General features: G+C 40.2%; 1 protein-coding gene across 5 annotated transcripts in view; it reads left to right on the forward strand.

The window, feature by feature from the left end:
* ASAP1 (ArfGAP with SH3 domain, ankyrin repeat and PH domain 1) overlaps nucleotides 1–18067 on the forward strand; it is a 306096-nt gene that overhangs the window by 223332 nt on the left and 64697 nt on the right. For all 5 annotated transcript variants that reach the window (XM_075920136.1, XM_075920137.1, XM_014573856.3 and 2 more), the window contains 4 exons: nucleotides 215–302; nucleotides 3816–3864; nucleotides 15620–15783; nucleotides 17563–17696. In XM_075920136.1, the coding sequence (XP_075776251.1) occupies nucleotides 215–302; nucleotides 3816–3864; nucleotides 15620–15783; nucleotides 17563–17696 (435 nt within the window). The remainder of the gene's footprint in view (nucleotides 1–214; nucleotides 303–3815; nucleotides 3865–15619; nucleotides 15784–17562; nucleotides 17697–18067) is intronic.

The raw sequence follows: 18067 nt of genomic DNA on the forward strand, positions 1-18067 counted from the left end.
TTGGAACTTATTTTAAAATAAGTTTATTTCTTCAAACACTTCTAAAATTATCAAAAAAATAAATTGCTAAAAAGGAATTTTAGTTATTCTTGTACTGTTCCATCAATACTGATACAAATATGACTATAGCCATACATAAAACGAATGAAAAAATACCTTTTTGGTGAGAAAAGGGCCCAACATCAAGACTACTACAGGTAATTTTTTTCTTTAGTCCAACAGGCAACCTGCCAAACTGAATTTACTAACCTGCCAGGTGAAGCCAAATGCCGAAGATAAGAAGTCTTTTGATCTGATATCACGTATGTAACATTTTAAGTGAATAAATATTTGCCCCATTCATTATCAAGTAATCCATTGTCTAGTATTTACAAAATGTTATTGTATAGCAAAATAATTAAAAGGTTCTATTTTAATTACAAATTAAGCACCTGGTCCAAATTTATGCAAACTTTTGTGGATGTTTGGCTTGTTCTCTAATTTTAACTCAATGGACATGACTTTATACATCTTTATATGGAAAGTTTTCTAACATCTACAGGTATATATGTTGCAAACTGTAAATATTAACTGTTATGAAGTGTAGTTACTAGATGTGAATATGCTTGCTCAGATTGGATCAGGTAACTTTGCAGTTTTAACAGTCTGTCAGTAATTCTTCAAAATATTCCCTATTATATGTGAAACTTTGGTTTCATCTCCTTCATAAAAGATAGCCTATAACCATTCAGTAATACCTGTGCTTCTCTATCCTGCATTGTGTCAGATATGGCTCTGTGTTTGTCACAGAGGTTGCAGAAGTCACAGATTCTGTGACTTTGTGACCTGTATGACTTCTGCAGCAGCCAGTGTGCCTGATCCCAGAGCTGCTCAATCAGCTGGCTCCATGACCAGCTACTCAGGTGACCCTGGGTCAGTTTCACCAACCACTGCTGAAGTGGTTGTGCAGTTAGCCTCCCAGGCCACAGCTGGAGCCACCCCAGGCAGCTGCCCTCAGGAAATGCTCAAGAAGTGCCAGGTGCAGCTAGACCCAGGGACTGCCTAACCAGTAGCCAGAGTGGCTGGCCCTGGGGGCCACCCATGCAGTGGTCTCCAGGACAGCAGGAGCAGCTGCTGCTCCGGTGGTCTGCAGCTGCTGGTAACCCTGACTCTGCCCACCTCAACAACAGCTACCCTCTCACTGTAGCAGTCTCCTGGGGTATACCTCTCACAATAGTGCCTCCTGCAGCAGCAGCTGTCCCAAGATTTAGTTAAGAGTTATTTATAGTAAGGGTCAGAAGCAGGTAGGTCCTTGGCAATAAACAAAAATTCACACCCATGACCGTCTGTGACTTTTAGTAAAAATACTCATGAATACATATATCATAGCCTTAGTCATAGAAATTAATTCTGTTTGTGCTAAAAATAACATTTTCTTTGTATTGATTTTGTTATGCAACTCCTTTTACTTTAAAAGGAATTTTACAAGGCAGAATATAGCCATATAGTGTTTCTCTAGTACTTCCTTTTGTTTGTTTTAAACCATAACATAAGAACTAGGAGTCACCAAGTGAAATTAATAGGTAGCAGGTTTAAAACAAACAAAAGGAAGTCCTTCTTCACACAACGTGCAGTCAATCTTTTGGAACTCCTTGCCAGAGAATGTTGTGAAGGCTAGGACTTTAACAGGGTTCAAAAAAGAACTAGATAATTTCATGGAGGATAGGTCCATAAGTGGCTATTAGTCAGGGTGGGAGGAATGGTGTCCCTAGATTTGGTTTGTCAGAGGTTGGGAATGGGTTACAGGAGTGGAATCATTTTATTAGTCTCTAAGGGTATGTCTACATTACAGCGTTATTTCTAATTAATTCGAAATAAGTTATTTTGAAATAACGCATCTACATACAAAATGCATTTCGAAATAGCTTTTTACTATTTCAAAATAGCGCGTCCACACTGAGTAGACGCTGAATCGCATTTAAGGCTGGCCGGAACCAGGTCAAGCAGGGCATCAGGTCAGGAGTTACTTTGTGTAGCTGATGCCTGAAGCTATCTGAGGCCTGTACTTAAAGGAACCCCCCCCCCCCCCCCCGGACAGCCGGTTCTCAGCTTTCCCTGGTTGCTTGCCTACCTTGATGAGGGACAGCAAAGCATTTTGTCTCTGCGTGCTCTGGTTGCCCTCACTCGGGACATCACAGCACTCTGCAACATGGAGCCAGAACTGTCCCTGGGCACTCTGGTGCTTCTCGTGGACATGTTGCTGTGAGCCTGGCTGCACTTTCTGCAGGCTGCCATCCGGGAGGTCCATCGGGGCACTGTCTGTATCCAAGAGGCCCTGCAGGAGAGTTTCTACCCTACAGAGCACTAAGAGCCTCCCTGGTCTGCCCCACTGGGGGCTTGTACCTCATTCCTCCCTCACATCCTTCCACTTACCCCTCCATAACCCCTCTTCCTGATGTCAAATAAAATACATGTATTTTCATGAACACAAACTCTCTTTATTTAACAAAAGTGGGGGGGGGAAGAAACTCTGGTGAGACTGAGGAAAGGATTCGGGAGAGGGAAGAAGAGAGGATGGGAGAGGGGAAGGGGACTCCTGGGAGGAGGGAGCTAGAAGGGGGAAGGAGAAGCTCAGGGTTGGGGGGTCTCGCCGGAGCAACTTGATTTTCATGCAGACCTGCTCGTGGGTTCACATATGGCCTTCGGTGGCCAGGCTTGCAGCTATCCTGCCATAGACGGCTGCGTTCCTCCATCTAATGTGGAGATCATGGACATTGGGGGCATCCCCCCCCCAAACATGAATAAGTGGCAAGTCCCTAGGAGCTGGCAGACTGCTCCTGAGGAGCGGTGGAGGGCTGGCTGCCAGTGGCTTGCTAGTTCATGTTTTGGGGCCACTGGGCTGTGGCAGTGACTGCTGGCTCTGGGCTAGCAAGCTTGGAGCTGGCACAGGCACTGTGGCCAAAGTCAACCCCTTTAAGGGCTCCGGGGAGGGGAGAAGAAGAGGAGTGTTCTTGGTTGAGGCTGGAGTGGCCACCAGGGCACCCTGGGAAGGCTGGAGGCCCCCTATTTCAAAATAAGTGTCTACACAGCACTTATTTCGAACTAGCTATTTTGAATTTTGGGTTATTCCTCATGGAATGATGTTTAGCAAATTCAAAATAAGTGCTCTGCTATTTCGAATTAATTTCAAAATAGCAGTGTGGCTGTGTAGACGCTAGTAAAGTTATTTCGAAATAACGGCTGTTAATTCAAAATAACTTTCCTGTGTAGACATACCCTAAGGTGCTACAGGACCATTAGTCAGGGTGTTTAAGTTTTTTGCCTATTCAGTTCATTCCCTCTGGGGCCACCTAGCATTAGGTCACTGTTGGAAGACAAGATAGTGAGCTAGAGGGACCTTTGGTCTAGCACAGTATGGCCATTCTTACGTTTTTATGTATTCTATATAAGATGAGTATCTATTTTCAACAAATTGACTCTGTGGCATAAAATCGAATAAAATATGTTGGCTGTACAAAAAATAAGTATGTGAACGTCATGAAACATAACTGTACTGCCTCAGATCTTCTGTATTTCATTAACTATAACTGTCACCATAATCCTTGTTTGATACAAATGACTTACATTGTCAACAATTGTTTTTCTTTTTAAATAAAGTTCTGTTTATTAAAAAGTTAGTAACTGAAAATAAAGATGTCACAGGTTTACTGACTTACGTTAATTTATGTCTTACTTGCTGAATATGTTTTGGTAACATGCTTTTTTGGCATCTTTAAATGTTTAAATCTTTCAGAAGTGTTCAACATTAGAAAGAGTTTTGTTTGTTTGTATTTCAGATAATAGAACATACCACTTTCAGGCGGAGGATGAGCAAGAGTATATAGCGTAAGAGTGTTTACACTGTTATAAAGATATTTTTAAAATTTGTGTTTAGAAATACACAAAACTACATGCATCACTAGCAAAACGATGTTTGTTGTATTAGAGGAAAAACACTGTATGCCTTTGTTCCTTGAATATTTTGCTATGCTGAAAGTCATAAGTGAAAATTCCCTTTCATCAGAGTGAACAGTGATAAGGGTTACTAAAGATTTGAAGCCAACAATTCCATGGGAAGGAGAAAGAAAAGTAGAATCTTACCATATTTCACCATTTTCACTACAGAAAAAATTATATATCTGCCTCCTTAAATGTATAATACTACATATGGGAGACCAAAAACACCTTCTGTTTGAGTCTTAATGTACTTTGGAATCTATTCATTTTACATAACTTAATTAATAAAGTAACTTATTTACTCCCACAGATAATTTCATTAGACTAATCCATCTATCTGCCAGTGCAGAACTGTTCCATACTTTCTAGTGTTCTCTGATTCACATTCCTATATTTGTCTTCTGCGTATTGCTTTTGGTAGCCATAGGGCTTTCATAGCAGTGTGATTATATAGAACAGTTCTCAACCTTTCTATATTACTATACCCCTCTCAGGAGTCTGATTTGTCTTGTGTATCCCAAATTTTCCTCACTTTTCTTTGGTTACAAAATCAGACATAGAAATACAAAAGTGTCATGGTACACTGTTACTAAAAATTGCTTACTTTCTAATTTTTACTATATAATTATAAAATAATTATATAAACTGGAATATAAATATTGAACTTTCAGTATGTAATATATAGAAAAATATACACAAGTCACTATATGAAATGTAGTTTTTATTGCCGTTGATAGTTCTTTTTATGTAGCCTGTTGTAAAACTAGGCAAATATCTAGATGGGCTGATGTATCCCCTGGAAAATCTGTGCATACCCCCAGCAACATTGAGAACCACAGGTGTAGAATATTGCATTCCATTGCCACCTGACAATTCCAGTAAGAAAGCTGCTGATGGAATGCCCAGGGCTAGTGCCCATCTACCTCCCTCCTCTTAGTTTCATTGTACCTTATCTGCTCACCTGTATTCTAGTCTAACATCAGATTGTTCTTTTATGCTTGGTGTCTTGTTTACATTTGAGAACCCTTTATAGTTGATTGGCAGGTGGAGAAGTAGATGTCATAGACAAGCAGTAGTTTGGGGCCCAATCACATACAGAGTGTGAGCAGGGAACGATCCTCATGTTGTACTTGCAATTAAGCTTTAGGCTAGTCCTGCAGATTGTGAAAGATGACTGTTCTGTCATATTTACAGCTTGACTTTACACATTGTTTGGGAAACACCATGTTATTTTCCCTTCATTTGTTTGCTTGAGGGGAAAAAAACAAAGCCATTAAAATATTCAGTCAGCAATGTTCTTAATGCTTAATTGAGCTTGAAATATTTACCATAAATTAGCTTTTACTCTGTTTGAAAGATCAAGTTATAATGTATTTCATTTTCTTTATTGATCTTAGCATTTTGAGACCCAGTCATTTAAAATAGTTATTTTGATACTGTAGATATTTTCCCCTCTGATTATTTTGTCAGGCTAGCTTGAGATCCCACTGTTTTTATTTCCTGTAAGCTTCAGTGCAATGTATCAAAATTTAAAAAATGGTTCAACTTCAACAGCGGAGAGAATGAATTTATGCTGGAGTATATTTTTTAATATTGTTATTGTAAATAGAACTTGCTAGGCCTACAGATAGACTTGAGAAGTTTCCTGGATTTAGAGGTAGTAAATTGATTAACACTAATGATATGTTGCCTGTTTTAGAAAAACAAACCACTAAAAACTACAAACAAATTGCTGTAGTTCTGTTTATTCAAGTGCTGTGTATTCTGGGCAAGTATTTATAAGAGACTCAAATAGCGTTACATTCATCTATGAAATTTTGCAGATTTGATCAGTAATATAGGTTGCTTCGCTTCGTGTGTGTGTGTGTGTGTGTGTGTGTGTGAGTGTGTGAGAGAGAGAGAGACAGACAGACATATGGGGCAACTAGCTATTTAGGCAGTTTTCAAGGTGTGGACATACCATGTATTTATAAAGTGGGGTTATGATTTTGCTTGGTTACTATGTAACCCTTTCCCAATGGTTCCTGACATTCTATTAGCGTTTTTGACTGCCACTGCACATTGAGCACATGCTTTCAGAGAACCGTCCATGGTAACATGAAGGTCTTTCTTGAGAGGGCCCATCATTTTACACGTATAGTTGGGATTATGTTTTCCGATATGCATTACTTTTCACTTATTAACACTGAATTTCATCTGCCATTTTGTTTCCCAGTCACCCAGTTCTGTGAGACCTCTTTGGTGTCCATTTTGAACGTAACTATCTTGAATAGTTTTGTATATTTACCACTTCTATGTTTACCCTTTTTCTTCAGATCATTTTTGGAATACGTTGAACAGCACCAGTCTCAGTACAAATCCTTTGTGGAGTCTGCTATTCACTTCTTGCTTCATTGTGAAAACTGATAATCTATTCTTAACCTTTGTTTACCAGTTTTTTAACGTATTACTGAACGTTGAGAGAACCTTTCCTCTTATCCCATCACTCCTTACATCCCTTTAGAACCTTTGATGAGCAACTTTGTCGAAGGCTCTCTGCAAGTCCAAAACACTATATTCACTGGATCACTCTTGTCGATATGTTTCCTAACACCATGAAAGAATTCTGACACACGCGATTTCTTTTTACAAAGTTGTGTTGAATGTTCTCCATAAGTGTGCATCATAATTCTATTCTTATTGTAGTTTGAGCCAGTAACTGTAGTTACTGGTTCTCAAGTTTGGCTTACTGGCTTGTAATGGAAAGGATCAGCCTCTGGAGCCCTTTTGAAAATTGATATTACAATAAACTATTCTCCAGTCATCTGATTTTAACCAATAGGGTTACATACCAATTAGTAGTTCTATAATTTTGTATTTGAGTTTCCTCAGAACTCCTGTGGAATATCTGTTAGGAAAGATTTATTACCATTTAATTTACCAGTTTATTCCAAAGTCCTCTCTGTTGACACCTCAATCTGGGACAGTTCCTCAGGTTTTTCACCTAAAAGGAGTAGTTCCAATGTGGGAGTCTCGCTTATATCCTCTGTAGTGAAGACCAAGGCAAAAAAATCATCTAATTTCTGTGCAATGGTACACTTTCAGCACTTCAGTCATTCAGTGATTGTTTGGCAGGCTTTCTTCTAGGTTTTTTGTGTCTTTTACTAGTTGCTCTTTAAATTCATTCTTTTTTTTTTGCCTGCCCAAATATATTTTTACACTTCATTTGCCCAACTTTATGCTCCTTTCTTTTTCCTTAGTAGGATTTGACTTCCAGTTTTTAAAGGATGCCTTTTTGCCTCTGTTTATTTTAGTCTGGTGGTTAGCCATGGCGGCATTTTGGGCATCCTCTTGCTGTTGTTTTTTTTTTTTAATTACTTGAGATATACCATTAGTTTGATCTTATATTATGGTGTTTTTAATAACCCTCCATGAAGTTTACAGGCATTTCATTCTTATGACTGTCTCTTTTAATTTCCATTTAACTAGCATTCTCATTTTTATGTAGATCAACATTTTGAAGTTAAAAGGCTACTGAGATGGGTTCCTTTGGTATTCCTCATCCTCCCAAAGATGTTAAATTTTATTATGTTATGGTTTTTGTTACTGGGTGGTTGTTCAAGTTGTGTCCCTTTGGGAGCTACACTGTAGGTGTGCTTGCATTCCTACGCTGCTGAGTGGAGAACTTTGGTAGCAGTGTCCATTAGGCCTACACACATCTTGTCTCTCCTCATGCCCTCCTATAAGGTTAGTCAGTGCACATAGGCTTATCCTCTTCCTCCCCCAATTCCTTTTCTACCACCTCTGGCTAGACACAGAGCTATTAGCAATCTGTTAGCAACTATATTACCTCATGCTTTCTTACCTAGAGCTTTTTAGTAGTAGTATAGTGTCTTTTATTTTTTTCCTTATATTTTAAAATATATACCTATATGTAGGTAGTCTCAGATGGGTAGCCGTGTTAGTCTGTAGCACTGTTGAGACTAACAAAAATATATAGAATCATGAGCTTTCATGGATAAAAACCCATTTCACCAGATGAGTTTTAGTAAAAATAACAGAAACCAATATATATAATAGAAAAGAACTACCTGTCAATTGTAAGGCCCATGTTAATAGGGCTAATTAAGTGGACTGGATGTGTCCCGTTCATAGCTTTTGATGTGAAAATGTGGATGTTAAGGAAGGAGAAATTGGTTTTGTGATGTACCAACCAGGCTTTATCAAGCATAGGGTAACCGTGTCAGACTTGTAGGTTAATTCCAATTCTGCAGTCTTTCTCTGTAATTGGTTAGTGAAACTCCTTTGTAGAAGAATGGCTACTTTTAAATTCATGACTGAGTGACCAGAAGGGTTAAAATGTTCCCCTACAGGTTTGTGTGTTACTATTTTTGATGTCTGATTTGTGTCTATTTATCCTTTGTCTTAGAGACTGTCTGGTTTGGCCAATATACATGGCAAAGGGGCACTTGATGACATATATCCTGTTAGAGGATGTGTAGTTCTATGAGCTTCTTATGTTGTGACTTTTGTGGTTAGGTCCTGTGATGATGTCTTTCATGTAGATATGTGGACAGAGTTGGCAACGGGGTTTGTTGCACGGATAGTTTCCTGAGTGAGTGTGTCTAAGGTGTGATGTGTAGCTGCTGGAAAGAATTTGCTTCAGACTGAGGGATTTAGACATAGGCAAGGATTGGCCTGTCTCCCAAGGGCTGCGAGAGAGCATTTTCCAGGATAGGTTGTGGATTGTCAGTGGTGTGCTGGTAGGGGTTTAACCTGGGGGCAGTAGGTGATGACCAATGGTATTCTTATATTTTCCTTGTTGGGCCTGTTTTGAAGAGTTGACTGCTGGGTATTTTTTCTGGCTCTGTCAGTTTGTTTTTTCACTTCCCCATGTAGATGTTTAAATTTTCAGAATGCCCGATAAAGATCTTGTAGGTGTTTGTCTGTTGGACTGAAACAAATCCAGTTGTATTTTAGGGCTTGACTGTAGACGGTGGACCATGTGCTGTGTTCTGGATGGAAATTAGAGGCAAATAGTAAGAATAGTAGTTAGTAGCTTTCCAGTATAAGATTGTCTTTATGTGACCATCATGCATTTGTACTGAAGGGTCAAGAAGTACATCTCTTGTATGGACTGGTCTAGGTTGAGGTTGATGATGGAGCGGAAATTGTTGAAATTCCTGTGGAATTCTTCAAGGGTCTCCTTTCTGTGGGTCCATATGTTGAAGATGTCATCAGTGTAGCGTAAGTAGAGGGAGAGTGCTATAGGACAAGAGCTGAGGAAATGTTGTTAGAGATCAGCTATAAAAGTGTTAGCATATTGTAGGACCATGCAGGTACACATTAGCAGTGCCGCTGACTTGAAGGTATAAATTGTCCCCAAATTGGAAATAGTTGTGGATGACGACAAAGTCGCATAATAGTGACCAGGGTAGGGATGTAAGTGGCTAGTTGAGTAGTCAACTACCCAGTAAGCATATGCTTATCAGGTAGTCAAGTGACTACTCAACTAGTTGCTCCCCCCTCCCTTGCTGCCTCTATCAGAGGCAGCTGGGAAAAGCAGGAGCCAGCGTTGAGGGGAGCCAGCTTAAAAGCCCCGTCTCTGCGGGGGAAGGCAGAGGCAGAGCATCTGGGACCAAGTGCAAACTGGGACAGCTGATTCCCAGCTCACACCAGGTTCCCCACTGCACCTCTGCCCTTTAAAGCAGATGTGCAGCATCTGGGACCGGGCATGAGCTGGGACAGCTGATTCCCAGTTTGTGCCCGGTCCCATATGCTGTGCCTCTGCCTTTTAAATGTAGTAAGATCCAGACAGCTGTTACTACATTTAAAAGGCAGAGCCATAGCAGGGTTAGCTCCAGGCCAGGAGCAAACCCCACTGTGGTTCTGCAGTTTCCCCTCTTAGTGACTAATCGAGAAGTCAGTGGAAATTCCATCAACTATTCAATTAGCTGATTAAACAAAATTTAATATCCCTAGACCAGAATGGTATTTTCAGGAAGATTACTGATGCTCTGTAGTTTCCTCAGAAGTCAGTGGTGTCTCAAAGGGTATGTCTACACTACAGCGCTAATTCGAACTAACTTAATTCGAATTAGTTAATTCAAACTAAGCTAATTCGAATTAGCGCAGCTAGACTTAAAAACTAGTTTGAATTAGCGTTTTGTTAATTCGAACTAGCATGTCCACACAGAGTGGACCCTGAACAGAGGTTAAGGATGGCCAGAAGCAGTGCCTGCAGGGCATCAGATGAGGACTTAAAGCGTGGAGCTGCTATCTCAGGCTAGCCGAGGGCTGTGCTTAAAGGGACCCGATCCCCACCCCGGACAGACAGTTCTCAGGGTTCCCCGCTTGCAAAGCAGTCCTGGCTTGGAGTGCCCTGTGTGCCCACAGGTGGAACATCACAGCACTCAGCCATCACCCCGGCTGCACTTGCCACAGGCTGCCATCCGGGGGAAGGAGGCAATCGGGGGGATGCAGGAGAACTTCCACCCCCAGAAGCCCGCAGAGCCAGCCCAGTCCTCCCCATCGGGGGCGTGTACCCCATTCCTCCTTCACCTCCTTCCACTTACCCTTCCCTAGCCCCCCTTCCTGATGTACAAAATAAAGAAAACGTGTGTTCAAAAATAGAATCTCTCTTTATTGAACAAAACTGGGGGAGACTGGGAAAAAGAGGTGGGAGAGGGGAAGAGAGAGGGTGGGAGAGGGGAGGGCAACTAAAATGATCAGGGGTTTGGAACAGGTCCCATTTGAAGAGAGGCTAAAGAGACTGGGACTTCTCAGCTTAGAGAAGAGGAGACGGAGGGGGGATATGATAGAGGTCTATAAAAGCAAGAGTGGGGTGGAGAGGGTGCATACAGAAAAGTTCTCCATTAGTTCCCATAATAGAAGGACTAGAGGACACCAAAGGAAAGGAATGGGTAGCAGGCTTCAAACTAGTAACAGAAAGTTGTTCTTCACAAAGCAAAGAGTCAACCTGTGGAACTCCTTGCTTCAGGAGGCTGTGAAGGCTAGAACTAGAACAGAGTTTAAAGAGAAGTGAGATCAAGTCATGGAAGTCGGGGTCCATGGAGTGGTATTAGCCAGGGAGTAGAAATGGTGTCCCTGCCCAAAGTTTGTGGAAGGCTGGAGATGGATGGCACGAGACAAATGGCTTGGTCACTGTCTTTGGTCCATCCCCTCCAGGGTACCTAGGGTTGGCTGCTGTCGGCAGACAGGCTACTGGACTAGATGGACCTTTGGTCTGACCCAGTACGGCCATTGTAAGCTCAGGGCTCAGGGTCGGGGGTCTCAGTGGACCACCTTGATTTTCATGCACACCTGCTCCTGGGTGGCCAGGCTGGCAGCTCTCCTGCTCTAGACAGCCACTTTCCTGTGCCTAGTGCGGAGTTCGTGGACAAAGTCCACGATGTCTAGACCAGGTGGGTGCCCGCCTCTTGCGGTCCTGGCCAGGCTCCCGAGAGCCGCCAGCCTGGTCCCGGGAAGAGGGGGAGGGCTGGGAGGCATCGGGTGGCTGGCTCATGGCGTGCCAGGTGCAGGGTCTGCTGGCTGGGTGCTTGCAGGCTTGCACCTGGCAAGGGCACCGTAGCCAGCCCATGCCCCTTTAAGGGCTCCGGGGCCAGGAGGGGGCATACGAGTTTCCCTGGTGGTGCCCAGAGTGGCCACCAGGGAAAGCTGGGGAGGGCTAGCCTCCCACTAGTTCGAATTAAGGGGCTACACAGCCCTTAATTCGAACTAGTAAGTTTGAACTAGGCTTAGTCCTTGTAAAATGAGGTTTACCTAGTTCGAACTAAGCGCTCCACTAGTTCGAATTAAGTTCGAACTAGCGGAGCGCTAGTGTAGCGCCTATGAAAGTTAATTCAAACTAACGTCCGTTAGTTCGAATTAACTTTGTAGTGTAGACATACCCAAAGATAGTTAGAAGTGCTGGTAGCATAGGGACTGAGGAGAGAGTCAGCGTAGCCGGATAATCCTGCTGTAAGGGTGCCAATGCCTGAGATGATGGGATGTCTGAGATTTCCAGGTTTATGGATCTTGGTTAGCAGACCGAATGTTCCTGGTCAGGCCTGTGTTTGTGTAGATTTGGACCCAAGCTATAGCAGCGAGTTTCTTCAGCAAATGATTTAGTTTCTTTTGGTATTCAGCAATGGATTAGAGCAAAGAGGCTTGTAGAATGTGTTGGTGTGTTGTCTGACAGCCTACTGTTCGTAATCTGACCTATTCATGATGTCTACAGCACCCCCTTTGTCAGCCTCTTTGATTATAATGTCAGAGTTGGTTTTGAGGCTGTGGATAGCCGTGGGTTGTGCATGTCTGAGGTGTTATGTCGCATGATGTTTGTTCAAAATGTCAGCCTGTGCACATTTGCGGAAGCAATCATTGTAGAAGTCCAGACTTTCATTACTGTCAGGAGGGTCCACGTAGAAGTCTTCTTGTAGGATTAATAGGGGGGAATTCTCATGGTCAGTGCAATGTTCCGTGGTGTGTGATAAATATTCCTTCTGTCAGATGTGGCAAAAATAGGCTACCAGGTCACTGCAGAACTGTAGATATGCAGATAGATATATAGATATGGGGAGGATGTATGTTTACATAAGGATACAGGTATTTAGATTTAGCTTGAATATACCTTCTTTCTTCCCACCAGCATGCCTGGGGGTTATTGTACTAAGTTTAGAGTATTTTTATTAGGTGTATCTAGGTCCCACATTCCCTTTCTCAAGTCCCTGGCAACACTTCCCTGTTCACTAGATCCTCTGGTTGCTTAGAAGCTTGTTTTTTAAACCCCTGTTCTCTTGCCATTTTGTCAAGGAATCTTAAAGGGATTAAGGATTAAAGGATAGCAAGACAAAACCTCACTGGCAAGATTTCAGCCTAGCCTTTCAGGCACTTGGATCAGCTCACAGCCCATAGAATAGACTGGCAGAATTCTGTGCAGTAATAGAGTCCTAGAAGAAAATAGAAAATTGTCCAATGTCTGGACACCTGAGGAAGAGAAACACCACAGAAAGCTGAAACTTAATTGTGGTGCAGATTGCAGAACCCTGATCTGGCTTCATACAGTAAAGCAGAAATGTTCTGTGTACTTCAAACAGAAATTGTACAAAACCAGCAAAGCTGTGATTATAACAGAGAGAACCATAAGACACCTGGTAATGGCATATTGGTTTAAAATGCCATTTTTACTGGTTTGAGTGGAGTTTTTTTGGGGTGGGTGGGGGTTATTCAGGGAATAATGAATAGATTGTATTTCTGCCATTTTGCAGTGCTAATGGTCAATTCTGTTATGTAACTGGCACAAATGTTAGTGTTAAATTGGCCCTGCTGATAATCTCTAGCTACAACACACAGCACTAGTGGGCAGTCTGTAGCTCGAGGGACACATGCAGCCCATCAGGGTTCTATATGTGGTCCACAAAACATTTTATTGTTGCTCACATGCAGGTTTGCCAGTTTCTCCTGGTTTTTATCCTTGTAGTTTTTTTCCTACCGGTATTACTAAAGTGACATGCATGTAAAGCAAGGGCGCATGAAGTGAGGTGTGTGCTGATTGCACACAACATGACTGTGAGAGCTGTGTGCTCCCTCTGCATCCAATCAAAGCCCTGCTACTGTTCATTTGGCAAACCCTGCAAATTCTAGGTACACAAGTGCAGTTAGCAAAACTATCCTATCCCTGGAGACTGTCGTGGTTACAACAGTTTTGCGGCCCTCTGAGTTGGAGGGCTACTCATGCAGCCTGCTCACTAGCCTAGGTTGGCCATCGCTGGCACACAGTGTGATGCAGCTATATAGAATTTTTCATTTCCTTGGTTAAAAAGAATAAAATAAGAATTGTTTTTAACCATGTAATTGTAATAAATAAAAGAATGATTGAAACACTAGATCAAACCTGTGATCAGCTTACTCATCCAATTTTTCATCTAATTTTAATTACTTCTAATATTGATTGAAAGTTTTTTTTTAAATTGTAATTGTTTACTTGAGGTTGGCTGTTAACTTCTATTTACATTAATTGCAATTAAATTAGTGTCATAATAACTATCATTGCTGACAAGTTGTTTAAGTCAGTTGTCAATTTATAAATTACCGGTAAAACATATTTCCACTTGCATTGCCTAAATATTTTTGGATTATGCTAATATCAGAACCCAAGAATACTACTTCTCTCTCAAACCTGTCTTCATCAGCAAAATTACAAATGACTGCCACCTAGAGTGGGTTTATATATTTTACTTTACAAATCCAGATTGTTTAGCTTGTATATATTGGGGAAATATAGTAAATGATTACATTTCTTAGAGGTAGGGGAAGAGGGCATGTTAGGCTTTCTTTTCCTAACCTTCCTTTGCAAGTTCTATGGAAAAGACCTTTTGTTCCCAGATAGTTCTTTGTGCATTAATCGCAAAATCAAAATATTCATATGTGAGTGCAAGCACAAATTCAAGCCCTGATTCTGCGAACATGTATGATGAACTCGTATGAATAAAGTTACCCCATTTAAACTAGTTAGGTCTGTAAAGTTACATGTTTTAATGTTTGCATGATAGATGCTATGAAATTAAATCTAAAGTTTCATCATCAATCCATTCAGTTGAAGCTAGCCATTAAAGCACACTGCAATAAAAAAAAATCACACATTGAGTATAGAATGTTGAAATATCTAAGCAGGAAATGTGTAAAGCGGTAGAGCAGTTTTAGACAGAAGTGTGATATCTTGTCTGCTTTCTCTCTAAATAACACAATTACTGTAGCTGAAAGTGGAGAAAAAAACTGTTTTTGTTTTTATTTTTATTTTTTTCAACCTGCTCGTTTGATATATTAGATGGCTCTTCGTGTGTATCCATTTTTTCAAATTCCCTTGTAAAATTGGTCAGTCACTATCCCCTCTTAATCTGTGTCTTTCACACATCAGGAAGTGAGTGAAATGCACTTTTAAAAAAAAGGAAATGTTGTATAACCCTTAAAAATCAGTAAGTAGACTCAGGAGAGATATAGTACCTGAAACAACTTTTAACTCTTATTGATTTGTTTAACTTGACTAAGTTGCAGGTTGGCAATGTCTGTAAAATCACATTTTACCAGTTACAATCGTAATGTTGGCCACTACTGTTATTCTATTACTCTCTATTGTCATCTTTTCCCCCTTTCTAAAATCCTGTCCTTTTTTTATTCCTAACCTATTCAGCTATTTGGACTTCAAATTCCCTGTATATGGGCTATTATAGCAAAATAATTGGGTCCATATTTTTTAAAGAATTGAGGTGTCTAAAGATGTAGGTAAGTGCCTCATGATAGTTTCAAAAGTACCTTAGAACCTGAATTCAAAATCTGACCCTTTAGCTCCATTCACTCCCAGGCTCTAACCCACTTGCAGAAATTAGGAATTACATATGATGGCACAAATTGTTCCAGTACATTAATTCAGAACCTTTTTGATGAACAATTGAAAAATATTTCCCCCTTGTTTTACTTTGTTCCTCCTTCTGTCATTCTTGTTTTATTTCTGCCCTTTCCCCTTTTTTTCCTTTTCAGTATCTCCTCCAATACACTCCCTCTCCTCCATTTCCACTCTGTACTTTCACCTATAGGTAAAAGGGTTGTATTTGGTAAAGTTGTATTTGCAAAACAATCTTCATAAAACCCCTTCATTTTATACTAGATGGATATCAGTATTGACTAACAGTAAAGAAGAAGCATTAAACATGGCATTCCGTGGAGAGCAGAGCACAGGGGAAAACAGTTTAGAGGATCTAACAAAAGCCATTATTGATGATATACAGAGGTTACCCGGAAATGAAGTCTGTTGTGATTGTGGATCACCAGGTATCTTATTTACATGAATGTCACCAAATGTCTTATTTCAATCAAAGTAATTTATTTTTAAAAAGTTTTTAGAGTGCAGATTAACTTAAGTAATATGTAGATCAGCCTTCAACCCTATTTTAAAACAAGTGTTCTAAATTTCATTCATCAGTACTGCGTGTGTCTGCGCTCCATTTCAGCAGTTCAAGCCCTGTGTGGGATTTGGATTGCTGATGTTGCATTCTCTCCAGATTCTTATTGGAATGGAATAGAAATTGTTTGGCATCACTGTTCCTTTGTAAACTACTTACTTGGAAGTGAGTCATGCTTAGGCAGTGCTTAAAGAAGCTACTAATCCTCTAGGAGTCTTACTCTTGGATCTCAGCTTCATAGCATGAGACTCGTGGAATTGCCAAAGGCTTTTAAATTGCTGGACCCTAAGAACAATGGCAATAGTGTGATGCACAAAGCATCCCCTTATTGTTTAGCAGTTAAGCTGTCTGCTTGACACACACATAAATAGGGTGTCCCAGTTTGTGCTTTATCTTTTTACCCATCAGTGCCTAAACTCTTCAGTGCTTTGATAATTTTCCCAGTCTTGTGCCAAGAAGCAAAGATTTGGTGTAAGAACCCTTTTGGAATGATATCTTTAGAGCAGCAGAATTATTGGTCAGTCATTTTCCCTTGTCTGAGCTTGAAGTCAATTAAGTGTTGATTATAAATCATCATAGGGCTACTGAGGTTATAGTGCATGATAGCTGCTGCTTTCATATCTTAAATAAGATCCTCAGAATGGTGGTAGAACAGTTGACCAGGGAAGATAGAAGAAGAATGTCTTTGGCAGGGAATTAATACCAATGTTATACTGAAATATTGGTAGCTACATTCTACAGTGAAGGATACATTAGACATGCATACACTGATATATATGTAAGTAGAGTATTGCAACCATAGAAGAGTATACAGTAGCTTTTCAAGTATGGAAAGACAATAAATAGTTCATAGTTTATAATTGAAATTACTAGGAATCTGGGGAAACATTTTTATTAACCTTTGCCACCTTGTTTATAATGAAGTCTCAAACATCTCTTCTCTTTCTTCTTGCTTTTAAACTCTTGAACCAAGACTTCATGTGATGGGCACATAATTATCCCTCTGGTCAAACAAGACTGAATGAAGCTAATTTGAACCACATATCTTTCTTCTCTAACCTGCCCATATTGTTACTGTTAAGTTTTTCAAGAAAAAAAAAAGTCTTGCACTAAATGTGCTCATTTGCAACATACGTGATGTAAGAACTACCTGGGTGTTAAACAAGGATGCCCACATGGCAGTGCACAGCACTATTATTGGGCCACCCCTATAATTTAAAGTTTACTTTTATGGATGTCCATTCTATCTAAAGTGAAAAGTTTCTTATTTAATTTTTTATCAAATACATGTTGAGCATTAAAATTAAGGACAAAATGGATAAATTTGGGAATGGGCACTACATTTAGAAGCCTAAATATTTGTTTAGGCACCTGGGTTTGAAAATGTTGGCCTAGATGTTTATAGAGGTGATGGATTTTTAGAAATATACAAACTTAATTCTGTTAGAGGGAAAATGAATTTTATTCAGTTTTTGGTTCACTTCGGTGATGAAGATTGAAAAAAGCATCACACATTCACGGTTTAATTGCTTTTGTTAAATCCCTAAGAGAGAGAGAATAATTTTCATTAAATATTGATTTTTACAGAATATTACTGTCCGTCTTTGTAATGTTTAATAATTATTTTATTTCTCAACCTCTTCTACAGATCCAACTTGGCTGTCAACAAACCTGGGCATTTTAACCTGTATAGAGTGTTCTGGAATACATAGGGAAATGGGTGTTCATATTTCTCGGATCCAGTCTTTGGAACTAGACAAATTAGGAACGTCTGAACTCTTGGTAAGTCTCTGTAGTTTGTATATCTTTAGTCACATACTTTGCATGTAAAGGATACTTCCAGCTATAGAAAAATGTGCTGTTACTTTTGTTTAAAGGACATATTTTGCAGAAAATTGTATATTCACATTTTTCTAGTATTGTCGAGATGGATTTCTCTTGTACTACCAATTTTATTTTCTTAGTGAATCAAGTTTTTTTCCCCTAATGACACATTAACTGCTACTGTCAGTTTTGATATACTTTGAATTTTACCTTTTGTTAGGTACTCTTGATCCTGAATCAAAAGCTACTGTCAAAATCCCTGCATGACAAGAGAGAGGAAAGTCAAGTTCAATTCAGAAGAAAGTTCAGAATGTTGCTATTAAATTGCA

The sequence above is a fragment of the Pelodiscus sinensis genome, chromosome 2 (assembly GCF_049634645.1).
Source record: "Pelodiscus sinensis isolate JC-2024 chromosome 2, ASM4963464v1, whole genome shotgun sequence".
Taxonomy (NCBI): domain Eukaryota; kingdom Metazoa; phylum Chordata; order Testudines; family Trionychidae; genus Pelodiscus; species Pelodiscus sinensis.